We start from the raw sequence: 27,012 nt of genomic DNA, 5'->3' as shown, positions 1-27,012 counted from the left end.
ACCCCTACCTGGACGACTGGCTCATCCGCGCCAAGACGAGGGAGCTCGCCGTGGTCCACACGGCAAGGACCGTCCAACTCCTCACGGACCTGGGATTCTCCGTGAACTACGCCAAATCCCACCTGGTGCCCGCGCAAGTCGCACTGTTTCTGGGAGCGAGGCTCGACACAGTGTCCCTTCTGGCCTCCCCGTCGGAGGAGAGGACCAGGACCATCTTGGGCAAGGTGCAACGGATGTTGGTGGCCGACGCGGCCAAGGTGAGGTCCATCAAGTCCCTCCTCGGGATGATGTCTTCCTGCATCTACCTCATTCCCATGTGCAGGCTCCGGATGCGCCCGTTGCAAGAGTTCCTGGATGCGCGCTGGATCCAGACGACGGGCAGCTTCGAGGAAAGGATCAAGCTCGACGAGAGTTTCCGACGAGCGATACGGTGGTGGGGCACCCGCGCGCATCTGACGGCGGGCATGGACTTCCAGACCCCAGCCCACCAGGTGACTGTGACCACGGATGCCTCCCTAGAAGGGTGGGGAGCGCACACCGAAAATCTGCACGCAAGGGGACTCTGGCTCCCGACGGAGAAGTCCCTGCATATCAACGTCCTGGAGCTCCGTGCAGTGTTTTGGGCCCTCAGGTCCTTCCTTCCGTCCCTCAAGGGCAAGGTGGTGAGGATCTTCACCGACAACACCACCACCATGTTTTACATCAGGAAACAGGGCGGAACCAGGTCCCCAGCGCTGTCCAAGGAGGCGCAGGACCTGTGGCATTGGGCCGTCGCCCAAGGGATTCTTCTGGTGCCGTTTCATCTGGCAGGGATAAAAAACACCATCGCCGACTCACTCAGCAGGGAGCTGCGCTCGTGCCACGAGTGGGAACTACGGCAGGATCTGGTGGATCGCCTCTTCCGACGGTGGGGCACACCCCAGATCGACCTGTTCGCGACGGCGACGAACACCAAGTGCCGGAGGTTCGCCAGCAGGTTTCCCCAGACGAGGAGCATGGGCGATGCTTTCTCGTTCCCCTGGGAGGGCCTGTTCCTCTACGCGTTCCCTCCCTTGCCTCTGCTAATCCGGCTCGTCAACCAGCTCAAGAGGTCACGGTGCAGGATGATCCTCGTCGCACCTGCGTGGCCGAGGCAGATATGGTTCCCGGACCTTCTGGACTTGTCGGCGTCCCCGCCAATCAAGCTGCCGGCGGACGCGGATCTACTCTCCAGGGAAGGAGGCGCCATCCTCCACCACGACCCGAAGTCGCTGAACTTGCAGGCCTGGCTCCTGCAGCGCTAGAGTTTGGAGGATACGACATACCGGCCGATTGCAGAGAGGTTCTTGCAAAGGCCAGGGCGTCCTCGACTCTTAAATGCTACGGACACAAATGGAAGAGGTTCTCTGTCTGGTGCCACGCACAGAAGATTAACCCTCTACGGATTACGGCTCCCCAAGTGCTGCCGTACCTGCTGACGCTGGCCAAAGCTGGTCTGGCACACGCGTCCATCAAGATTCATCTTGCTGCGATCTCCCGATACACCAGAACCACGGGCCGGACGTCCTTGTGGTCTCATCGTCTGGTGAAAGAGTTCATGAAGGGACTGTTCAGATCGTTCCCGCCGGTGAAGGCTCCGGCCCCGGCGTGGGAGCTCAACGTGGTGCTGACCAAACTCATGGGACCTCCGTTCGAGCCTCTGCACTCGGCCCCGTTGAAGTTTCTATCGTGGAAAACAGCTTTTCTCGTGGCCATCACCTCCGCACGACGAGTGGGAGAGATCCAGGCCCTTTCCTGCAAGGCCCCGTACTTGACTTTCCACAACACGAGGGTAGTGCTCAGGACGCACCCCTCCTTCATGCCCAAGGTACCGTCGGACTTTCATCTCAACGAACCCTTGGTGTTACCTGTGTTCTTCCCGTCGCCTTCGTCGCCGGCTGAGAGGACTTTGCACTCGCTGGATGTAGCTAGAGCGCTGAAGTTCTACGTGGACCGCACGAAAGGTTTTCGGAAGACGTCACAACTCTTTGTGAACTTTGGACCTGTCAATCAGGGGAAGGCTCTCTCGAAGGCTTCCATCTCCAGATGGCTCTCCGGCTGTATCATGTACTGTCACCGGTTGGCAAACCGACCGCTGCCTGGCCGTCCGAGAGCCCATTCCACCAGAGCGATCGCAGCTACCACGGCGTTCCTATCTGGTGTGCCCCTGCTGGACATATGCAGGGCTGCTACGTGGAGGTCGACGCACACCTTCACGAGATTCTACTGCGTCGACCGGGATTCCAGGGAGGAGTCCAGGGTCGGCCAAGCAGTGCTGCGCAACCTGTTCGCCTGAGGTGAGCCTGGTGAGGAGGTAAGATGCTTAATGTTGAGTTGATGTGATGCTTAATGTTGAGCCTTTGCCACCTCCCGTGGTTGTGCATGTGTGTACTGCTATGTATTCTTTATTCATGAGCATGTGAATCCATGCCAGACCCCATGCTGGAGAAGGAACAAGTTACTTACCTGTAACTGTTGTTCTCCAGCATGGGTCTGGCATGGATTCACATGCGAACCCTCCCGCCTACCCCTCTGCGGCTCTTCACTTGGTCATACTGCCACTTCACGTGCTTCCAAATCTGAAGATGGCTGCCAGAGGCGGTGCTTAGGTAGAGGGCAGTCATTGGCTGTGGTCAGTATGACGCAGAGACCAGTGATTGGTTATTACTACGAAAGACAGATCAGAAACGAAACTGATACTGGTTTTTTCTTTACCGAGGATTCCCAGCCTGACGACGGGGAATATTCATGAGCATGTGAATCCATGCCAGACCCATGCTGGAGAACAACAGTTACAGGTAAGTAACTTGTTCCATCAATTCAAGGTGCTTCCCTTTGGTCTAACCTACACCTCAAGGGTCTTCCCCCAAGCTCATGGCGGTAGTTGCGGCTCACCTCAGGAGATCCGGAGTCCCCTTATTTCCATATCTGGACGACTGGCTGATCCGAGGGAAGTCTGCAGTGCAGGTCTTGTCCCATTAAGAGGACACCTGCTTGCTGCTGCACAAGCTGAGCTTCTCCCTAAATTTAAAGAAGTTCCACATGACACCAGCCCAGAGGCTCCAGTGCATCAGAGCAGTCCTAGATACCCGGGTGGGGATGGCCTTCCCTTCCGAGGAGAGAGTAGTCCGCTTGACACAAATGGTTGACTTGTTCTGGAACCATGCCACTCTACCAACGGCTTCCTTGCTCTGCCTCCTTGGTCTCATGGCCTCCTGCATTTTTCTAGTGCCAGAGACCAGATTGCACATGAGATCCTTGCAGTGGCTCCTGAGGGGCCAGTGGTGTCAGTACCTCAGCACTCTCTTGGATCTCCTCAGATTGTCCTCATCAGTGGTCAATGACCTGTCCTGGTGGGCGGACCGCAACAGTCTCCTGGTCGGGGGACCCTTCTGGCCTTCTAGGCCTCAGACCTGAATGGTCTCGGATGCATCTCTGAAGGTTTGGGGTGCTACCTGCAAGGATTTGCAGGTGAGCGGCCTCTGGTCAGCAAGGGAAGCCAGGTTGCAACCTATGGTAGACTAAGGGGAAAAGCAACAGATGTGTTATGTTGACTTAAACCGCACACTGCTACCACCCAGGGGCAGTCTCGGGGCGCTCGGCATCCCGGCATCAGAGTTCTCTGGATACCACTTGTGGCGTTTCCAGACTTTATTGCAGAGCTGTTCTTCTGTCTTGGTTCCTTTCGCAAGGGTTGTCAAGACGTCTAGATCTGCAGTTTTGCAGGATATCGTTTGTTGGTGATGGTGCTTAAGAATAGTTTTTGGACGGCTTCTGCGGGATGGCCACGGGACACCTCAGGGACACAAAGATGAGAACATCTAATGTCCAGAGGTTAACAAAGGAGCACTTCCAGCACAGCTTCCCTTAGAGTGATACGACTGACAATGCAGAAGCAGGGGACTTGTGAAACAATCTGCACAGCTGCAAGGTTCCATGGCTCTGCTTGGAACAGCGATGCCTGCAGCGAGGTAGCCCAGGAGAGAGCTGGTCAGTCCACTAGTTGGTCCAGAGACGTATCCTAAGGCTCAGCAGGCACGGATCTTCGAGCAAGGGGGAGGGGGTCGAGACTGGTTGTTCCCACCGGTCATGGGGTCGAAACACCAACGAAGGCCGCCTGAATATCAGGGCAGAGGACCAGGGCTTCACCGGGACAGCACTGGAACTGATGCTGGTTGTCTTCAGGTCGTTAGTGGTTTTCTCTTCTTCATAGAATTCTTGGCTCCAACGGTGATCTGGTGAACCGTTGCAAAAGACATACTTTTTCACAAGATTCTGACTGGGAGCAAGCCCAAGCCCATCAATGGTAAGTATCTGCATCATTCAAACAGCCAGTGGCTGGGCAGTCCTAGCCCCCTTCGCCCTACCTAGTACCTACCTACCCACAAGCTAACACGATTTGCTTTGGCAATGCTTGTTTAATAAGATTTTAGTGTATGAACACATACTGCTTTTAAATCGAGTGGCTGACGGCAAACTTTAAGACATTTTCATTACACTAGTAATGCATTTATAGCTGCAACAAAGCCATTAACTCTCTGAAGACGACTTTGAGATAACACTGCCAGGCACTTTCAGCAAAACGTTTGATGACCCGGCTTGACAAATCTAACTCAGAGATCCTAGTAGGATGTTTTTTGGGAGGGGTGGGTAGAGAGTTGGAATGGGTATGAACATTGCCAGGGGCAGTCAATGGATGAGGAACCTAACACCAGCAACCTGTGTCAATGGTTGCATCCCATCTTCCTGTTAACTGTATTCCAATGCAACAGTTTCAGCTTATAGGTTGCGTATTAGTGCGACATATCAGCCAAAACTGAAAAAAGTGAATAAATGAAGGTAAGAGTCTACTTCCAAAAAGTCAACTTTTGGACATTAGCTTTTGAACTAATATAATTTAAACAACGGCTAAAAGTCGACCTTCCCAAGTACGACTTGCTGTCTCACTAAAGGTTAACTCTCAATTTAATGTCTACCTTTTAGATGTGGAATCATTTGGAATATGTTTTTAAATGTTCTAAAATCTGCAGTCCTGCAAGCTTTTTTCATTTGTTAATATTCTCCTAATTTATCATTTTCAGAATCGTGGAGTATACATGTTCCGCATGGACAATGAACATGTTATTGATGCTACTTTAACAGGTGGTCCTGCAAGGTGAGGAACAATGGCAAGCCCTTGTCTTCTCCTAAGATTATCACATCCTGCTTTTTGTGATGTATGTTGCATGCATTTGCTTTCCATGCGAGAGGAAATGTTGCGATAGTTGCATCAGAAATATGTCATAGGAGCTCAACATAAAATCAAAGCCATATTCTTGCACAGTGTATGAAAATGGAATGGTTTTACTTTTGTCAGGCACTTTTTCTTTTCAATTCTTTTAATTTGCATAGGTCTTGCTTGCCAAACAGGGAATTCCCATTCACCAGTATGTAAACAGTAGCCAGCTGCTATCCTCCGCCTCAGGGCCTAACTTCCTTTCATCCAAGCACGGATGCAAATTGCATACAAGGTGCAGTTCTAGGTCTTTACTCCTTTGTGAAGAAAATCTAGACTGCTTCATGTTAGCTGTCCTTATTGCATACGGTTAAATCATCCTGCAAAGCAGACTACCCAGCTGCCATCAAAGCCCTTTTCATGTCATCCCTCGATCGGACCAATTTCCTACTCACTGGCATGACTTGACAGTACTGTTTCCTGGACGTTCATTAGTACAACCTTTTGGATGCTGACATACAGGTTAAAAATAGTTCAACACAAGTTTCAACATAAACTGTGATAGCATTTTGTTGACTTCTCATGCAAGCTCGAATCCTCTTCAAAGCCTTCTCTTCACCTAAAGGCATGGATAGCTGGAGCACTGTCAAAACCATCTGAGGAAACACTCAGTCAAGATCTTCAAGATCAGACAAAGCTCTTGTCAGACTTGAACTCCAAATCTACATACGAGAAAATACTAGGAGGTACCCTCTGCTCTCCAGATGTTAGAACATAACCACTCCTCAACTCACAGCTGTCCCCTCCCTCCTTAATTACAGGAAAGAGCTGAAGGAATACCCGTACCAGAAAAACTAAGAACTTTGTGTTCATTCAGCTCACCTGAGAGTGTGAAAATCTTGTTTCCTTCCCTCTTCCACCTGATCATTTCCCAGAAGCTTGTTGCATCCATCCTCACTTGAGCTTCCTTCTTCGGGCTGTCTCCATTGCTGACACATGTGTTACTTATTTGTCAATTGCCCTGCCTTTGTTGATATGGATGCAATGCTGTTTTACCCTCTCCCTGTTCTTTGTACACATTGCCGCTGCTTTGCAAATCTAGGACCATTCTTTCTTCAATACTGAAAATAAAAAATAAATGCAAATTAACGTGTATTCGGGCTGACTATTCTAACACATATTCGTGTTTTTTTAATTTCAGAATTGTCTGCAAAATAACATGTTTTTTATCTTACAGGTATATCAACCATTCATGTGCACCAAATTGTGTTGCTGAGGTTGTTACGTTTGAGAAAGGGCACAAGATCATCATCAGCTCGAATCGGAGAATTCAGAAAGGGGAAGAGGTAGGATTTATGTTTCTGGACTAAATCCCTTGGTTATAGATCTTGTATCATCTGTGGACTTGGGGACTGCCACACTTGAGTTTCTTTATTCCAGGCTGACAAGCAATCTGTTTTATTGGAGGACCTTTTTAACACTGTAACCAAACTCATAAGTCACGAGTTAAATTGGACCAATAAAGTGGTGTTTAGAGAAATCTAATGAATGCAGTCTTTCAGAAATCTCTACTTGATATGCAGCACCAACATTCCATGGATCGCTTGCAATCTCTCGGCAAAGTCTCCAACCCCTCTTTTCTGTGGTTTGGCTCCTTCCTTGCTCACTGGAAGCAATGCTTATGCATGGTAAACCTCACCTTGCAGTTCAGAGCGTTAATTTGCGGAGTACCATTGATGTCTCATTTGAAACCTCTGCTGACCCATCTTTAAAATCCTACTTTCTCCAGCATGGGGTTTGGCATGGATGCACATGCTCATGAATATTCTTCGTTGTCAGGCTGCGAATCCTCTGTAAAAGAAAAAAAGTTTCACTTAAAAACTGTATTCCTCCTCTAAACCAATCACTGTCCCCTGAATCATTCTGCCCCCATCCAATGACAGCCCTCTCTCTAAACCCCTCTTCTTGCAGCAATCTTCAGATTTTTGTTCTCTAAGGTATTTGTATGTTTTTTGACAGCAAAAGTTACATTTTCGTTTCAATGGAGCCTGTGTGCTCTTTCCTTCATCTGCCGGCAACGGAGACCCATTGTCAGTGAAGTTATGCGCCCCTCAAGGGCGTAGATCCATCAAATGTTCTTCAAGGCAATCTTGGGCCTACTTCTCTGACCACGACAGAAGAAGAGGGAAAGGTCCTTCTGCAGGCCCCGCACCAAACGCGGGCTACAGAATGTGTTTGTGGAGGACAAGCACCTGCAATGTCTCTACTGCCTGCACCCGGACCACAAGGAAGTAGACTGCGAAATATGCCTTTCTCCAAGAAAACAACGGACAAACATAGTATGCTGTGGGCATGGCTTAACATGAACAAGACCTCTGACCAGTGCTCCGAGCAGGATCATGCCTCGTCCAGCACCAGCCTGTCCGAGGAGCGGTCTTCTAAGTCCTTTTAAGGGCACCTCATCACAGGGGGCCCAAGATAAGGCCAAGAGCCGCAAGTCCAGTGGGTTCTCTGCGGATGCGGGTCCCAGTGGATAGGGCGCGATCCGCATCACCTTCTGCCTCTATCGCCAGCATACCTTCGCGCTCCTCTTCAAAGAGGAAGTCATCTACCCCGGCTAAACTATGGGAGAAATCCGAGAAGCCGCGGACGGAGGAGAAAGCTGCGCAGCCCAAGCAGGCTCAACTGGCATAGGCAAAGACCTCGTCGGCGACTCCGTCGACGACTACTACTAACCACAGCAGCTACGGGTGCTGATCCTACGAGGGTAGCTCCCATGGCTCAAAGTGTCGCTGGCCCCAAGGCGCAACACCGCCATAGTGACTTTGGCAAAGTCTGCAGGCACGCCAGAAGGTGTGAAGCCAGCCCAGGCCTTGGTTCAAGCCCCTCAAAGGGGGGTGGAAAAAGGGGGAACGAGAAGGTCCTGAAACAGCACTCCCATGCCGTCCCACAAGCCATGGAGGTCTCATCCACGGACAACAAAGATCAGGAGTCCTTGCATACTGTCCACAAGGACGTTGAAGAGGTGGATGATGACAACAACATCGCAGGGCCTACCTTTCCTGTTATTCCTTCTCAGCCAAGGGACATTTCTTTGGATATTCTGTCGACTCTACACACCTTGGTGTCCGGAATCCAGATGAAAATGCCTCCAGCGTCATTACCTGTTGTCCCCCAGGTCCCCGATCAGCCTCCAGCGAAGAAGAGGAAGCGTCATCTGATGCCCCCCCATGCCAACCTCTGCCACCACGTCGGGCCCATTCTCCCCCAGCAGACCCAGACATGGGTACAGAACCGGATACTGCCACAACGACGTATGACGAAGACATTGCAGCGGAGGATGAATCGCCACATTTGGATGCTCCAGCTGGTGCCTGAGGAAGCCGGAGGAAACCAAGAAAGAGGGCTTCTTGTATCAAAGGCGCAATGCCAAGAGGAAGACAATCATGTCGGTGCCTTTTATGGACGATGTTTGGGAGGAGGGGCTGGCCCTCATGAAGAACCCTTGCACGGCTCCAGCCAAGCAGGATAGGCTGGAGAAGAAATAGAGGGTGTCAGACTCCGCTCCCAGGTACCTGAGGTCGCAACCATCGCCGTATTCGGTGGTGTCGGCGGCCGTGAGGAAAAAGTCAGCTAACCTGTCCTCTTCGGTCCCTCCGGACAGTGTTTGGGAAAAGGATGGACACCATTCGAAAAAAGGTGATTTACACTACAGCCTCCACTATCAAGGTGGCCAACGCACTGGCGATCCTGGCCAGGGATCGGTCGCTAGGACCGATCCTGGAGTTCCTCCCCGACGATAAGAAGATGGAAGCCCTTGCTCTCCTCCAGGAAGGTTAAGTGGCGTCGGATCACGCCATCACAGTGGCATTGGAGGTCGCCGACACAGGGTTCCAACAAATCTGGAACAGTGCCTGCCTTCGTTGACAGGGCTGGATGAAAGTCACTAATTTCCATCGAGAGGTCCAAGCGAAGGTGCTGGACATGCCCTTAGATAAGGAAAATCTTTTTGGGAAGGCAGTTTGCCTGGACGGACTCGTCATCAAGACGGATGCGGAGACGGCCCGTTCCCTGGGCAGTCTCCAGCAGCACCACTTGTCTTCTTTTCGCTCCTCCAGGGCAAAGTCGAGGAGGTCTTCAAAAGGGTTCTCCACATCGTACAGACAGCCTTCCAGATCCTCAATGCAAGAAGCCTACAGAGGCTTTTCCCAGGCCTACGGTAGCGGAGGACAGCCTCGCCGTGGACCGCAGGGCAAGACGCTGAAGCAAGCCTGAATTGACTGGGATGTCGGGGCCCCCGCTCGTGCACCCCAGTGGGAAGCCAGCTGACGAGTTTCTTCAGGGAGTGGAGAAAGATCACCATTGACAGATGGGTGCTGGATGCTTTCCCTGCTGCCTCCCGTTATTTTGCTGTTTGTTGCGGGGCCAAACGGCTTCGCAACAAACAGCAAAATCGTTGCAGGGCAGAGAGCAGACAGCACAGTCCCCCGTGTGAATAAAGGACACGGGTGGACTGTGCTGCCTGCTACTTAGAAGAGGGGGCCGCGAGGCCCCCTGCAAGTGCGAGGCCTGGGGCAGTTTGCCTTTCTTGCCCCCCCTCGTGACTGCCCTGGTTGCGGCCATGGCACAGCACGTGCCTATATCCCATCGCGTCCCCGGAGTGCTTCACTGTTATTACAGCCTGGCGCCCGGGGTTCTCAGTGGGTCGGGGGTGGGGAGGCGTGCAACCCAGCACAAGGCAGGATGGCGCTGTCGCCTGCAAGGGCCAACGGCCACTCCCCTTTGCCTCTTTCCTGCAGGAAACCTTTACGGCTGCGGCACCGGCTGCATTTCTTTCTTCTTCTTTTTGTGATGAAGGCTGGTGACGTGGTGGTAAATGCCGCTGGAGCAGCAGGCGCCGCACAGCCTACAGGTTCTTGTCCACCCCGGCCGAATGAGCACCCTCGTTGAGTGCCGGGACAGTGGTGACATTGCCGCCAGAGGCTTGGGCATCCTCTCCTCTTCCTCCCGCCTAGGATGCTGGTTGCACAGCGGGACTCCCTCCTCCACCAGGCGGAGTGCCTTGCTACTGCTGGGGGAAGTGACAGTGACGGCCCAGCCGCTTCTTTACCCAAGCAGGGGACAGCTCCTTTCTCGCGGTGTGGCGATGGATGTCGCCGCCTTTCTCCCCGCGGGGACAGCTCACCTCCTCCTTTCTTGCAGTGATGAATGCCGCATTCCCCACATTTCCATGGGCAACCAACAACACCACATGGTTCTTCTCCTCTTCGCCATTGTTCTGGGGGCGCCGGCTATTGGCATCAAGATGGCCCCAGGGGTGCTATGGGACACCAGCACCCTGGAGGCCCAGTGCCTGTGGGGGTTGCCGGGGTACAACCGGTCTTAGTTGGGGGCAGGGCAAGCCATACCCTGACTATGCGGACCTTTGCCACCTTGCTGGCATGAGGGCCCCACAGCATCATGGCCTGCAGGCCCATGCTCACACGGTGTGGGCCTGCAGACCTAAATGAGAGACGGACTCGGGCGTTCCTCTTTGGGACTCTGCAGCCGTTCTGAGGCACGTGCCTGCAGGGGCTCCTTTTATTAGCTAATACACATGGGAGGGCTAAACACATCACTGCCCATCTTAAATGGGCAATACACTGGATGGGTCACACACAACATTAATCAGTGACTTAAAGAGAATTGCAGCATCATTCGATCTGAGGCATATAAGAGCGTCCAGCCCAAGATTTTAAAGACAAGAAGAGAAAGACATTTTGCAGCATATCCCAGGGCGGCTGACCGGCATATGGCCTCAGTCTCTTATTGATCAGAGTATGTGAAAATGGAGGTAGAGTTTTAAAATAAGATGCGGTTACCAGGAAACATTACACTCCCACGGTGAATATCTCTAACCTCCAAATAAGTTCGCCACACAAGACTCCCTATAGTTGTTACTTTGTGGATAGTTTGACCTTTGCAAACTATTTGACTTTGCGATCTCTATGTACATCATTTCGACTGTCCCCTTCTCTTGCTCCCGTCCTCCCCATTAATGGTTGGGAAACATGCTGCCCTTGAATGAGCATTACAAGTGGCCCACTGGCTCCTTCTGTCTGAGAATGCTGATGAGGGTTAATAGGCGTGGTCTATCTTCCAGCTGCTTCTCCTAGCAACACATTTCTTATCCTTCAACTTGGTTTGGTTGTCAGCTAGAGCAAGCCTTTTTTCTTTTCTCCTTAAAAGGGGGGCAATAAAGGGGGGTGGGCGGGTGACAATTTGAGAATTCTGAAGGAGTCACTGCAACTAAAGCAGGGGCACGACAGAGCCCCAACATATGCTAGCCAGACATCAAGCACGACCTGCCTTTTAACTACCCTCTACCCTTTTCATGATTCCCAGGTTTGTGATGCCTTTCAACCATGCAGAGCTATTTTCACTGTTGTCACCATATCCACAATTAATCTGCCCGGTCAGTTAACCTGACTTCCACTCGTCCACCTCGTCTCCAGTATTTTTCGAGTTCGAGCTCCTGATCAGCACATGACGACTCTGTATCAAATCTCAGGACCTTCCTCACAAATGTGTTTTGCATTTCTGGGAAAATCTTTAAAAGATCTGCAGATGAAATAGCATATATTTGAAAATTAAATACTGACCTTTGGTAACAATGGTTCCTATGAACACTGTTTCCTCAGCGCATTATTTACCACCTGTGCCCTTGTCAACAGCTAACTCCGAATGTTCATGGGCCTGTTGTAGTGTGGGGTATGTGTGTAACGAATGTTCTCTGTATGGCAATGTCATTTATATCCTTTAAGATGTTGTCATCTCTGATTAGTGCCATGCCAAACTGAGAGTGGTGAACGGCACGAAAAGAACGTTTGAAGACCTAGGTCTGGTGGCTGTTCTATTTAAAAGTTATGGAACTTGCAGATGAAACAGTTTATATCAAAACCTCCATTCGTGATGTTGATTTTCTTTACTCAGAAAGCAACGTATAAGAGATGGTTTATATCAGAATTATGATTTAATACTCAATTATAAATCCCCATTACAAGTACCAATACCAAACAGTGCCCTCAAAGTGGCTACATGCTGTAAGAATTAATAGTGAACAGATTTTTAGGAAGTTGCATTATTCACCTGTTCTTGTCACATTTGTATGTGACCATTTGCCCTGGCTGTATTTCCCCATCACTTTTAGTTGTGACTCTTCAGGGACTTTCTTATATCATTGTCTGCATGTATCTGACAGGAAAGTTGGATTTGTTCTCCTAGGCATAGCACCCGTAATCGCATTCAGGATAAAAAAACACACTTGCTTTCCTTAAATGGTGGCAACACATTTCCCTTTCTTTATGTGGCTGTTAACCATTGCTTTCAGGTTCTTCGCCCATTTTACTGATCATAGGCCGTTAAATCGCTGGAAGAACAGCTTTTGGAAATGATTAACTCAACATCCATAACGTTTTAGATAAATAAGGTTTAGACATTTACATTGTTTCCCAGTAAAGTTGTGTCATCTAGTGGACTTTATGGCATAAGAAGATAGTCAAACAATATAAAGAAACTCATTTCTCACACCCATTATTATTAAATGTGTCTAATGTTGTTAGGCAGAATTGCATGCAGTACCCTCTGGGAACACCACACACAATTAGGACTACAGTTGTAAGCTAAAACCAACGTTTGGTATAAGTCTGTACCACACACTTTTGGTAGCGAGCTGAGCAGCCAGGCTTATCACAAGAGGGAATGTGAGCAGTAAATTAAGTTACGCAGAAGTATCACAATCGCAGTGGTTCAAGTAAACACACTCAAGGTTTCTTGGTAAAACTACTTATACATTTATTTACAAAATCGTTTAGAAAACATTCACTAGTAGAAATCAACTCAATATTAAACACCAATATATTACAGTAACAAAATTAGTTGTAGGGACAGTTTGAGCTCCTCTGAAAAAGGAGCCAAATGGCACTTCAATTACTTTCAATGGGAATAGAAAGACATAAGTTTGTGCAATGGGTTAGAAAACACTTCTTATAGGCAATGCAAAGGTTCATTGTACCAGGAGGGTCAGTTCAATTCAATAGGCCAAGCCAAAGTCAATAGTCTTGTTCTTGGATAGGACAGAGCAGTTTTGGTTTAAATGGAGACGTCTTTGTAAAAGTTCTTAGAAGTAGTTTAGACGGAAAAGAATGACATGCTGGGTCGCAATCTGATAAGACCTGCAAGTTGGGAACGTTTCGCAAACTTTCACCACGAGAGTTAGGATCTCTCAACCGGATTGCACAGTACCTTAAAGTAAAGAAAAACGATGTAGCTGAAGACGATGGTTCCTGGCAGTTAGTGCAGATCTCGCTGTGCCTGAGCCTCCGTCGTCGGGAAAAGAGGGAGGATGTTGGGGGACTCCTGCACTGCACAGGATCGTCGGAGCAAACAAAATGGAGTCACTGGTTCAGTAGCCAGGACTTCAAGACACAAACTGGTTTCCCTCTCCCTGGCTAAACCTTAACCAGCGTTGAGAATGGTATCCAGGAGTCTTTTGAGCTGATTGGTCCCACCAACTCAAGGGAAGAAGCCGTCCTTGAAGGAGCTTCTCTGTCGATTGGAGATCTGGCAATTCGGAGTTGCAGCAGGGCTTTGTCTTCGGTTCTTTCGTTCCAGTGGTCGACTCTGCCTTCCAGTCCTGGAGACTCGCCTTTTAAACAGTTTTTTCCTATTCATTCCAGCCTAACTCAGCCAGCCAATCATGCCAGAGTGCATTCGGGCCTCCTAGGAGACCAAGAACAGGGAGTTTCGGGCACCTCCCTCACTTCCTGCCCACCCCAGACACCAGAAGCGTTGCTAGAGGGGGGCTAAGGGGGCTATAGCCCCTGATCTTTTGGTTGTAGCCCCAGATAGAATCTCAGGAGCTACAACCAAAAGGCTAGCTAGCCCCCAGTCCCGACAGTTCCGACATCAGCATAGCCCCGGGTCTTTCCCAGACCTAGCAACACCCCTGCCAGACACTCAGACGCCATGGGCAGACTTCAGTCCTGAAGCCTGCCAAAGGCTCACGAACAAGGGGACCAAACCTGGTTTGGCGCGCAGAGTTAAACACCAGAAGGACCTTTCCACAAAAAAACAGCGAAAAAAGAGGACCCGAGTCTGTTTTTACAGAGGGGTCTTGGGCGCCATATTGAAAAACATGGCCACCCCGATTTTTTAGCTACCGGTGTTCGCGGTCGGGAAAAATCATGGTAGTTCGTTATAAAACCACTGCCACCGGCCATTTCAATGGGAAAGGGTAGCTTTTGAAAGCTGCAAGAGTGTTTAGACATAGGGGATATTAAGTAACCCCCTCCAGCACTATAGGAAGATAGTGTGGCCTGGGACTATACATTTAAAAAGACTAGTAAAGTCAATTTAACTTTACATTCTCTGGGGAACAGTAGTTCATCCCAGAGAAGGTATTTAAAGCTTGGGAAGTCCAAAGGACATCCCTGTGCCACTGCACTAAAGATGCCTATGGAGTTATAGATAACTCCATAATCAAAGAAAATAAACACAGAAAAACAACAGAGTTCAAAGTCCCAAAGGTCAGCAAAAGAGCTGGGGGTCTCTCAGGTAGAGAGGAATTAGCACTTTTATGAAAATTCTTCCTAACAAATGTATTACATTTTCTTTTTATGGGGGACACCCCTCAACCCATTTTACCTCTTTAAACAGCACCCTTACTGCCCCTTCCCTATCCCAACTCAACTCTCGGTATACAGTCATATTAATGTTCCTAATCACAATATGAAGATGTTTTTCACAATACTAACATTTTTTTTCAAACGATATTTTTAAAAAAACACTAATTTTTACACTATTTTTAAATGGATGTTTTTTCCACCAATAGTATGACTGGATACCCAGTTTACTGGTGACACATGCAAGCAATGTTCGCTCTAATGATTTTTCTCTATGTGCGGAACCAGTTGGCTGTTGTGCGCACATTATTTTCCATGTGCGCAACTGACTAATGAGGTAAGCCACTTTGTGAGCTACCATTGCAGAAAGAAGAGAGTTTGAAAAGCTATTTCCTCTTCCCAGCCACTGCAATTTTTTTATAAACCTTACAACACTTTTTCAAAACACATAGGCTAAAATAAAATGTCATATGTGATTATACAGAAAACTCACCAACCAGTCCAAGACTTCAATATCTGCCACAGTACCTTGCAAACTTACTTCTGCGCAGAGAAGAATGTCGGCCTCATTACGAGTTTGGTGGTAAGTTGTAAAGTTGGTGGTCAGTCAATCCATTACCGCCAACTTTACCACTATGCCAAATTACGGGCTGGAGTGGAAGATTTGCCTCGAGGAAAATCTTGGAGGTAAATCTTCCAACTCAACGGAGAAATCATCGGAATTTCTGCTGCTGTAATTCCGCCAAAAATCCACATTGAGGCCAATGGACTCAATATGGACTCAGTATGAAAGGGGTATTACACCGCCACCACCAGTTGTCATCCGGCAGAAATTCCTACGGACCAAGTGGTGATAACAGTAATTCGTTTGGGCGGTATTCTGGCAGATTTACGCCGGGATGCCGCCCCAAATCTTAATGAGGACCTTTATGTTTTATGCCACTGGAAAAATCACTCATTTGTATTACAAAACACAAATATCTTAGTTGTGTTCCCATATATCTTGCACAAACAATATTTATTCTTAAAGAAATGTTTCTTTGTATTCTTATTTTTTTTTAAAAGGAATTTTATTCTTGATGCGATTATCTCATGGTCAGGCGACAAGTGTTTCGACCCAAGGGGTCTTTATCAAGGCTGGTGCATTATTGTTCATTGACCGTTAAGTAGGTTGGCTCTTGGTGGTGTGTTGGGGTAGGTGGGTTCCACTTCAGTAGACTGGCTTGTCAGCCTGTTACTGCTGTGAACGCCATCCCTGCCGTTTGTGGCCCGCAAATATCTCGTATAATAACTGATGTGGCTGTCAAGAAACTCAGACAGAATACATTTGCCGATGGATTAATGGCAATTAAAAGAATGTGTCAAAAACATGCTGAAAGGAGCTCAAGTGCCACTTTAAGTAATTCAGGGGCATGGGGAACATGCTTATAATAATTTGTGTAAGGATGATAATTGCATCAGAATAACTGCACCTTAGACTATGATGATCTAAAATTCCTGTACCTCTGCTTACTATCCACATTGTGTTTTCCGGTGGGTAGTGCTGACAAAAACCTTAGAGCCAAGAGACATATGAACCATGCATTTTTACTTCCTAAAAATCGAAAATGTGCTTCTACCCACAAAGCTCCACTGATATTTTTTTGAATTAGTGTCCAGTATAGCAGTGGCATAGGAAGGAATGAACTTGAATAATATGAATGCCCTATCTCGAAAGGAATTTTATGGGGAAAGAACATCTTTTAATAAGTAGATGGTATCCCTATTGGCAAAGCTAATTACTTTTTTACTCCCTGAAAAATCATTTGACTCCAGTAGGGAGCCAAATCTGATTAGAGCCCTGTTTGTACCCCTAACATAGGGAGTGAAATGACAGGGCACATAATAAAGTGTGTAGTTTTGCCCACCCTTCTGCATCACAGCTTAGATAAAAATAAACAAGAGCCTTACTGAGGTTTATTATGGAGCCCTGTTGAGGAAAATCACCCATGCATGCCTTTTAAGTTAATTGCATCAATTCATCAGATACACAACTGTTGTAGTGCCTTCTTCTATAACTATGGATCCCTCTTCTATAATTCTTTGTGATCAGTTAAATAAGATACAGGGAGATGCTAGAGACTGCACAAACAAAACACATTGTTATATTGAAAAGCCTGCAGCAGTTGAGCATAGAAAGAAAAAGAAGGTGCTGTTGTCTAGATGGGTACTAGAATTTCCTATCCTTTAGCAAACACGCTACACATTTCTTCCAGTGTACTGGCGAAACTTCTGACTTGGTCTTTGAAATGTGCTGCTTCGTTCATCTCCCGTAAGGAGTGATGCATCCTCCCATACCCTTCCCCAGCCCCTGTGCTTGCCTCTAAGTGATAGAGCACTGTAAAAAGTGAGGGATTGTAGCTGTAAACACTCACTGGGATATTTGAAGACCCACAATACTTTGCAAGCAAGGCATATTGAAATGCCTCAACATATGATGTGCATTTTAAGAATGTCATGACTCTGCATGTACAGAATTCTTTTGCAGTGCATACAAGATTGTTTGCAACATACCCCTCCCTATATCATTGTGTAGGATTACACAAGTGTTCAGTGAAACAGTTTTTGTATAGATGCAAGCTACTATATAATGTGTGAAGGTCTATGCCCAAAGGTAATCTGAGCATTTGGAAATGATGCAGCTTTTGTGATAAGCATTCTCCTGTCTGAATATCCGGTGCCCTGATACTATACTATGGACGAGTAATCCCAGGCATAGTCCATACCCCTTGTCCCTTGTAGGCTAAGTAAATGATATTGCAATGTTGCTCTCTACTTGCAGGGTAATGTTAGTAATGCTGAAGTAGGAGCCACTGAGCATCACATTTCTCTTTTCAAAATCTTTAGAGGACAAATTCATATTTGAGTTTTATGATGCGTTAACTTACAAGGGAGCCGCTTCAAAGCACTTGCGTGACATATGTTCAAAGAAGAGAAAGAATGGGATTTGATTACACATCCAAGTAGCCTGCTTACTTAAGCATCCAATATTTGAGCTGGTAGTTCGATTATATAGTGTGGGTGACGCTTTTGGTAAGGCACAATGAGTAACAGAAATTCTGGTGCTTGAACGTTATTCATGTTACAACAAACATAAAACAAGTGGATGTAGCTACATGTCTGCTAACTTTTCGCAGAGCCAAGAGAGGAAGAGTCAAGGTTGTCCGGTAGTATCTTAATGTACTCTGGGCCAGAACTTAGAGTCATAAGGTAAAAATGTGGTAGAGTCAGGTTTAGGAGTCACAGGTTTAGCTTAGAGGGAACATTGCATGCAAGGTACCAACAACGCAACCTTTCCCCTATGGGACAACCTGCCATGATGTGACTAGCATGGCCTATTACTTTTGGTCTGCTCGATTGGGTAAGAATCTGTTAATCCGCTTGGTTTCCTTTAACCTCGGAATTATTTCGAGGTTTTTTTGTCAGTGTAAAGATAACGCGTTAAAAAAGCATATTTTGCTGAAGTTGATTTCCTTGACAGCTCTTCTCCATGTGTAATTTCACAGTAAAAGGGAAAAAAATGCAAGACCGCTTCCCTTTCCATGGAATTGTTCCTCATAAAACATGAGCTAAAGTAAACCAAAGATCCTTTCCGGAATACACCGAAAGCAAACTGATAGCAATAAATCAATCATTTCTGATCTGACAACGAACACAGAAAGAGCCACGGTGGCAGTGTCTGCTCTGCATGGAAACAGACCTCCAACCAAGCACAAAACAGCATTCCTAACACACATTTTTTATCTTCCCACTTAAATGAAATGGGCTCTTTTAAATAAAATAAGCGGACAGCCCTCGCAAAAACACATTTTCACCCAAAAAAGTAGCCGTGTTCACTTGCCAAAAGTAAACCCTGATAAGAACTTTGGCTGTTTCGTTCTTGGCAAGATGTTTACTTTTGCTATTTATTTCCCGACAAAATTGCTCCTCATGGAAATGAATAACTACAGAAATTGTGTGCCTATAAAATGCTCTATTAACTCATTCCTCACGGGAAAATGTCCTCGATGAAATGCGTGTTTCCTGCCAGTAAATGCAAGGCCATTAAAAAAAGGGCAGGTGTATTATTCAGTCTTAGCTCACAGCACCATATCAAACTAGCTTTTCTCTGGCTATCAATATGCAGCATGCTTGTGTATTAATGATAGCCTTACCACAAGTAAAGCGGTAACTGCGACATTGCATTGCACTTTAGCAACTGCGATGGGAGTGTTTGACAATCAAGTTGCAGGCTGGCATCGCTGGTAATGCCTTCTGTTCCAAGCATGCTGCCACCAGCACACAACTCCCCTTGCTCACTCAGGCCTCTTCCTTCTCCCGGTCTTGCCCTTTCTGCCTCACATTAGAAATTCACGCTGACTCTTATCCCCCTCCCAACCCATGGACGCACTAACTGGCCGCCTCCTGTCGCCGCACCTCACACTATGCGTCCTTCAGAGTCCCGAGCCAACCATGAAATTAGGGTGCTAATGGCGATAATGTAGCGTTCTGCAAGCCATAACTTGGGTTCGCAATTGTAGTATCAACTGGAGCTGTCAGGCGGAGCCGAGCATTATCACCCCAATATAAATTGATCAGATGTTTCTGCTATAGTGTAACCAATGTTTAGCCAGCTGATGCATCTTTCTTTTGTAAGCTATGGGTAGACAATGCATGTCAAATGCACGCTTCCTTTTGAGCTACAGAAGGCAGTTGTGATGTGACTTTTAAGAACAGACTAAAAAACTCGCCCTGTAAACAATCCTTTTGGCGCTAGTTTGTGGGATAGGTAATCTCAATACGTGAATTCAGCCTAGAACCGGACATGTTAACTTTTCAATTTGTCCTGTGTAGCAGGAAAACATATATTTCTAATGGATACATTTCCTTCACAGATTCCTCATCTTCGAAATCCATCCTGACGTATTGAGCTCTGAAAAGAAAAAACTATTTACTCAGCCAGTAGGTGCCCGAGGCGGCTCCGAGGCCAGCTCTGCCATGGGCCGTAGACGCTGGAAGTGACATCCGGACCATGTGTACTCTGAACCACTGCATAGCGTATAAGGCATTTTTGTCATCACTCAGTAACTGTAGAATTTGAGGCAATGTCTCAACCTAAATCAGTAATCCATGCCACTGCTCCTTGCTTGTAAGTTGTAACTGTTCTGCGCTACTGCTATCCTTTTTGCTTTGGCAAAGAGCATGACATAGGGATGCATAGCCTATCAAAACAATGACACCAAAGGCAGTCGGGCAATTGGTTTTAAAAAGGAATCGAAAAAGGCACCACCACTGCAGAATTGAGTCTTCTACTTGTTAGGGAGAATTCTCTTATAAGGCTAATTTCCCAAACCTAGTGAGTCCCCCAGCCGCTTTGCTGGATTTTTGGGGGGTTTTTTTTCTCCTGCTAAGAGTGAGACTCTTTTACTCCCACTCTTAGGCATGATTTGAGGTATGTTTTGACTTGTTATGTGCTGATGGGCTATGGGGTTTTGTTTTTACTCCATAGGGTATCATCTGTTTTTCTGTATGTGTGGTACACAGCACCCTCAGTGCAGTACCACAGGGGTGTCACAGTGACCCCCAAACATAGACTCCATACCCTGGGACTGACTACTGTCTCACAGGGCATGTAAAGTCACCATTGGCTTTACTATTCCGAAATTTTGAACAGAACCAGTACAAACCATCATATTGTGGAAGTACTGGTAAGGGGTAATTCGATTACCCCTGGGTCTGTTTTCGAGGGGGCACTGTCCCGTCCCCCCTCGTCGAGTTTCTGGCTGGTGGTGGTTACCACGCAAAATATTCCACCGAATATTCCCTATGGGATTTTCCCATTGATTTTAAACGCACCACTTTTTGGTGCAATGTTAAAGATACTGCTGGTTTATTTATTTACTATTAAATCACCGGTTGGGCCTTTTTGCCAGAACTCGATTCTAAAATGGCGTTTGTGTCCATCTCTGTAACTCTGACCAAGGTCGAGCCCTTTGTTCCACTTTTTGGCGGGCTTCTCCACAGAAGCCCTCCAAAAGGTGCCACTCTGTCTGGGTTCCACAGGAAGGGTGGAGGGGGGAATTGGCACCCTGGACTGCGTTGCCCTGGCAACCCAAGTCTCACTCTACTCTGATTGGCCCAGTGGTGAGCCGCCCGGCTCACCACTTAGCGTGTGTGATTGACAGCTAGGCTGATGAATGGGGATTTTTCTGCATAAAAGCAGGGCCTTTGGGACTGGAACTTCAGAAGTCGCCACAGGACCTAAGAATCCGAAGAGGGAAGAAGCTGAGCCATCTGCAACGACGACACCACAGGTGAAGCCCTGATGAAACTACCTCACCACTTTCCCGACGACAAGAGAAGATCTTCTGCTGGACGAATCTTCTTCCTCTGAGCTGGTGGAATCAACCATTTCGCCCTTTTTGCCTTCCAAAGACGTCTCTTGGTCGAATCGCCCGTGCCAAGCACCCCGGCGGCTCGATAGCCAAGCTCACTACTTTTGACCGCGAATAAAAGGACTTCACCTTTTAATCGGGAACTCTGCGGCTGGTTTCATCCCTGTGCAGTGCAACGACTCCCCGTTCCCACCTCGACGAGATCTTCTCTTCCCCTGGTCGGAACCACGAACTTCAACCACTGCCAGGAACAACTGCCCCTGCTGGAGCTTCCTTTTCTTTAAGGTACTGTGTCCTGCCTGGCCTCCCTTTCTACAGATTGCTAAAGGTGATCCTTAAATCCTTGGCTTCTAAACTGGGTTGGCTCCAGGCCTTCTAACTATATCTTTTGCATCACCCCAACCTCTTTTGAACACTCTGCAAAGACTTTTAGTGCACTTTAAACCGTGTGATCCTGGGCACATTTTAATTTGTTCCATTTAAAGTGGGCCTGGCCTATGAACTTTGGCTTTACAGTATAACCTGCCTTTCTCCCCTTGCTCTGAACTCTTAAGTGTTGAACTGTTTTACTTTTATGCTCTGCCTTTTTCTTTTTCTCTCCCTTTAACTGCATTATCAGAGTGCCATCTTGGTTAAGCGCTCACATCTGTTCTAACAAATAGTAGTGTTTTAACCCTGACTTGTCTGATAACTATTAACGGAGGTGTGTATACTTTACCTGACTGTGTTTTAACTTGCTTTCGATCGAGAGTGCTAGTATATGCCATAAAGTGTGTTTTAAATAAATCATTATATACAAAGCTCTGGTCAGTGTTTGTTTGCTCTACTGTGTTGTGGCCCTATTGTGTGTACTCTACATACTGCCCTACTCTTCTTGAGAGAAGTCTGACTGCTCAGCCACAGCTACCAGGTAAATCTGGGTGGTGCAGACTGCTACCAATTGGGTTTACTGCTTACTCCTGTGGTCTTAATCTTTTTTGCAGTGTTCCCAAGGGAACTGCACAGGATTCTGCCTAACACTACTTACCTCGCTTGTCTTCCTGCAAGCAACGACAGTATAGGCATCTTGACTGATAAAGAAGTGCCACAGCTGGTGAAGTTAAGTGGAAGGCGTTTAGGCAAGCTATGGAGAAAGTCTCCCAGCAGACCCTGGAGTCTATTACGCACTTATCCCCTTTTAGGAAAGACTTTCTTTTGGTATCCAGTGATAACGAAAAGATAATAACAAACATTTGTAACAAATCATTTTTATTGAAGAAATACAGAATTTTAAAAATATATATTTGGAGGTTGGGGTAAGGGGTTAAAATGGGAGGGGGTTGTAGGGAGGTTATAAACAAAGAGAAACAGGGGAGCTTGGGGGGGACCCCCGCCCACCCCCAAATAAAAATAAAAGAACCATTATTTTTTCCGATTAAAATGTTTAATTAAAGATGTTTTCGTTATTTATTTATTCGTTAATATCACAGTAAACCTTTCTTTTTTCTGCTTTCCTCCCATTGGTTATGACGCCTGACCTAAATGGAGGTGTGCTTTACTTCCCTTGCCCTTTTACTCATTCCTATGGGGAAATTGATCAGTCCCTAAGACTATCAGTATTGAGAGACTATCTCTCTTTGTGAATATCTTGTATTGTCACAATTGCACACATCAATTTAAAGTGATGCTTAGTTAGGTTACTTTGTGTCCTCATAGTTGTTTATATGCTGGCTTTTTGTTTGCTTTTATAATGTGCCTAGGACCAGCTAGTCTCAGCAGTTATTTTTCGATCATGCTTCGGTCATTTTACCCGTGCATTTTTGCATTTACCGCAAATGGCTACTGCAGGTGGCTAGCACCCTAAGAAGGCTGTGTCACAACGTTTTTGCGTGTCCTTTGGCCATATTGTTCTTTGTCCTTCTTACTGCCTTCTCAGGTCCGGAAATGCCATATATGGAATGCCCTTTCCTGGGGAAAGCTACCACTTTAACAAGCAAAGGGATGGTTTGTATGTAAACCCGATATGGGGGCTGGGACTACCTGGTCCCAGTATACATTTGGGTGCCTCAATGTCTGTTGCTGGACAGATGTTCTGACCAGTGTCTATCCATGAGTTGATAGCCACTGCCTGTTTGAATGGTGCATATGCTTAACTTTGGTGGGTTTGGGTATGCACCCAGACCGAATCTTATATAAAAGGAGGGCTCCTACAACTGTTCCACAGATCATCGTTGGGGCTAAGACCTCTATGAAGAAGTACAGCCCAATGAGGGCACGAGGAGGACCCCTGAAGCTGACCTGCATCAACTCCTTGCTATCCCGGGGGAAGCCCTGCTCCTCTACCTGATCTCAAGAAAACCCTTGTTGTTGCTTCGACCCCTGGACTGGTGGGAACAACCAGTCTCAACCCCGGCTCGAGGATCCACGCCTTCTGAGACTTTTGATTGTGTCCATGGACCAACCACTGGCTTGAACATCTCGCTTCTAAGTATACCTTGCTGCAGCTGTCGCCATTCTGAGTGCATACTTGGGAATAGGAGGATATTCAACCTTTTGTAACGCAATGACTACTCCTGTATTTCCTGCATGAAACAAAGCTGTGCTGGGCCTGCTCCTTTGTCCATCCTTTGAAGATTTGAAGATTGCTTATTGCCGCCTGACTGTGGTGACTCCCTTTGCAACACAGCTTCGATCCATGGAGGTATCCTGAGGTTTTCTGCCAGCGCAGAAGTCTTTCTCTTTCTTTGTTTTGGCGTTCTACTGAAAGATTCTGGAACAGATAACTAAGCACTGTGACCAACCAAAGCGAAATCCTGCATCCAATAGGGACCACTGCATCTATGACCCCTGCGGCTTCTTCGACAGGCGCTAACACAGAAGTAGATTGTGTCCCCAGCAGTGGTCTCTTCAGAAATCCGAGTCGGGGGCCGGGGGTGGGGTAGGTTAACCTAATGGTTTCTCTCCTCCATAGTGTTAAATGTTGGTTGGTGGATACCTGGTCAAGGATCCCTTCCTAAGACTATCCTAAAGAATGGGATTGAGTGAGGTTACTTATCAGCACTGTCTAACATTTTTAATCATAACCACTGGCATTGTCAATCTCTTAATAAACCTACCTTTGAAGTATCTACTTTGGAACTGGTGACTTTTGGGCCCAGGCCCCAAACCATCTGAAGGTTGGACTATATAAGAGCTAGGGAAGCTGTTCTATGATTATCCTGAAGTTATCTTTCTAGTTCTAATGCATCTGAATACTTGCCTATATTTAATTTGTCAAGTAATCATTATACTCTTCTATTCCCCTGAGGGTGAATGTATATATGTTTTATAGTGTTGGTGTGGCATTATTTTTGACAAAAGGTTTTACTTAGTTTATTTTAAAGGCTGAATAAAATATTGTATATTTTTATACTTGCCAGTCAACCTAGAACGGTTGGTGTTGCTCTGTGTGGACTCGTAGCCCTAAACCACTAGCACACCCCTCCCGAGACTAAGCCTTGCTGCTCTGCTACCCACCTTGATTGAGTTAGCCTAAACTCTATCTCTTCCCTGTTCTCTGTAAAAGGGTGTTCCCCTCCCCCCAAAATCGTCACGCCAGGGCTGATTTTTTTTTTTAAATCCGCAGTATCCTCTTAATCTAATGTTCACTTTACTGAAGGAAGCTCAATTTCGGGGCTATCCGTTTTTGCCCCTTGTGACTGCTTTTTTGTAAAGTCTCGTCGATTTAACCTTGGCATGAAGAGTCTCGGAGATACAGGCTCTTTCTTGTTCCCGTCCTTGTCTGTTCTTCAAGGCCAAGTTCACACTTGGTGGAGGGTGGGGGGGGGGGACCAAAAGAAATAGGTTCAAATTTCTTCTGCAGCTGACAAACCATCTCCCTCTGTTGTTCCCTCCTTTCTACCCCTCAAAATTAGAGGAGCGATACCACAGATTAGATGCTAAAAGGACTTTGAAATGTACTTATCTAGAGCCAGTGAATGCAGGATTGATGCCCACCTTTTCAATAGTTTTCCTGGCCCCAAGAAAGGCAAAGTGATCACCATTCAAATCATTTGCAGGTGGAGCATCCTTTAAATAAGAACTTTTGTGAGTTAGCGAAGAAGAAATTTTCTGAATGATTCGGGGAGGATGGGCTATTCTACTTAGGTTTAAAGCAGCTGCGTCCCCTCTGCAAAGAGATTCCCTGTGAGATTTGCCAAGCAGCGCCTTGGGCCTCGCACCATAGCTTTGAAAGGGGTGCTTAGGGGCCCCTTACGTCTATGGAAACAAGGCGAGTCACCACACACGATAGATACGCCAGACACGAGGTTGTATTCCCAAAGCTAGGGTTTATTGCAAAGCAAAAGTCTCAGTTGGCCAACTCGGTCTCAAGCCCCACGACGTGTATCTCTAGACCTTGAGGGACGCAAGAGAGCGAATTACGTACATCAGTAACATATATACAAAATGCATATCAAACAATCAGCTATGACATGTTTAACACCCCCCTTTATTGGGTTTCTTTGAACTTGGTGTGATGATGGACACTTTCGACAACTATGACACCTTCAAATATCTATTCTAGTAACAGTTTGCTATTTGTGAGTGTGGAGGCATCTTTCAGTTGTTGAACAGAACACAGCGCTTCTGTTCTTGGAAGCGAGCTACATACGGGAGAAGAGTTGCATTCCAGACCTTGCTATCTATGAGGTGCTATTCGTGTCCTGGGAGCCGACACGCTCTAACAGGGCTCAGCAAAGGGGGGCCGTAAGAAGAGCATAATTCAAGCCTTTAGCTGCTTTATTCTAACATATTCTATCATATAACGAGACTGGCTGGCAGCTGCGAAATGATTAAATGCCCTGCAACTCTGCTTCAAGGCTACATTCGGGAGGGAGCCGGGCATTCTTCCTGGCGCTGCCTATGTTGTGTTTCAACAAACTTTTGTTATCCTCACGGCCCTGTGGCCTTGTCCTTTCACGTGCAGACAACAATGTTTTACAGTCGAGCAGTGTAAGCAGAAAATGTACTGCAAAGCAATAAGAACAGAAAGCAATGAGCAATGGTTAGAAAAACAAAATGGCGATTCTTGTTAAATCAAAATGGCCGTTCATTGGCAAACTCAGAAACCTATATTCTGTCATATCGTGCATGTGACAGTTGGCCCACGGCCATCAAAATACGTTTGCGGTCACATATGAGAGGTATCCATTTTTCTAGACTGACAAACCCTCCTTTGGCCGTATGCCAAACGTCTCATCCATTTATTGTATCCTCCTATAATGCCGATAAGTTTGTAGTACTTATGTCTGAATTTTGCATGCTATCGTAAGCATCATCATCATCTTCATTAATATCTATAACCATCAATTCTTTTACTGTTTTCATCTCATTTGTGTCTTGGTCAGCTCGGCCATGAGTTTGTTTTCTTTTTGTCATCATATGCATACATCCCTTAGTACATCCCTCAGTTACCTCAGCGCAAAATATTGGTAGGCAGTGTATGCAACAACAGCACGTTATGAATATTCCAAACACCACTACTAATATCGAAATCAACTTCCATCCCCAAGAACGCAGTATTCCCCAAAACCAAGACCCTATTCCCCAGCCTCCTTCTCCAGTAGGGAGTTCAGAACTGAGGACATGCATTTTCTTTATTGCTTCAAAGATTGTAGGGGAATGGTCATCTACAAATACACAACACGCTGATCCCACTATTTTGCAAATTCCCCCACGATCAACC

General features: G+C 46.9%; 1 protein-coding gene across 7 annotated transcripts in view; it reads left to right on the top strand.

The window, feature by feature from the left end:
• The window catches only part of KMT2C (lysine methyltransferase 2C), a 2,745,351-nt gene that overhangs the window by 2,700,453 nt on the left and 17,886 nt on the right, over positions 1–27,012 (top strand). For all 7 annotated transcript variants that reach the window (XM_069647923.1, XM_069647922.1, XM_069647921.1 and 4 more), the window contains 2 exons: positions 5,100–5,173; positions 6,471–6,579. In XM_069647923.1, the coding sequence (XP_069504024.1) occupies positions 5,100–5,173; positions 6,471–6,579 (183 nt within the window). The remainder of the gene's footprint in view (positions 1–5,099; positions 5,174–6,470; positions 6,580–27,012) is intronic.

Source organism: Ambystoma mexicanum, chromosome 2q (genome assembly GCF_040938575.1).
Source record: "Ambystoma mexicanum isolate Mex_15411 chromosome 2q, UKY_AmexF1_1, whole genome shotgun sequence".
Lineage (NCBI taxonomy): Eukaryota > Metazoa > Chordata > Amphibia > Caudata > Ambystomatidae > Ambystoma > Ambystoma mexicanum.
Note: the sequence above shows the minus strand (reverse complement) of the source record. Positions and strands in the feature narration are given on the sequence as shown.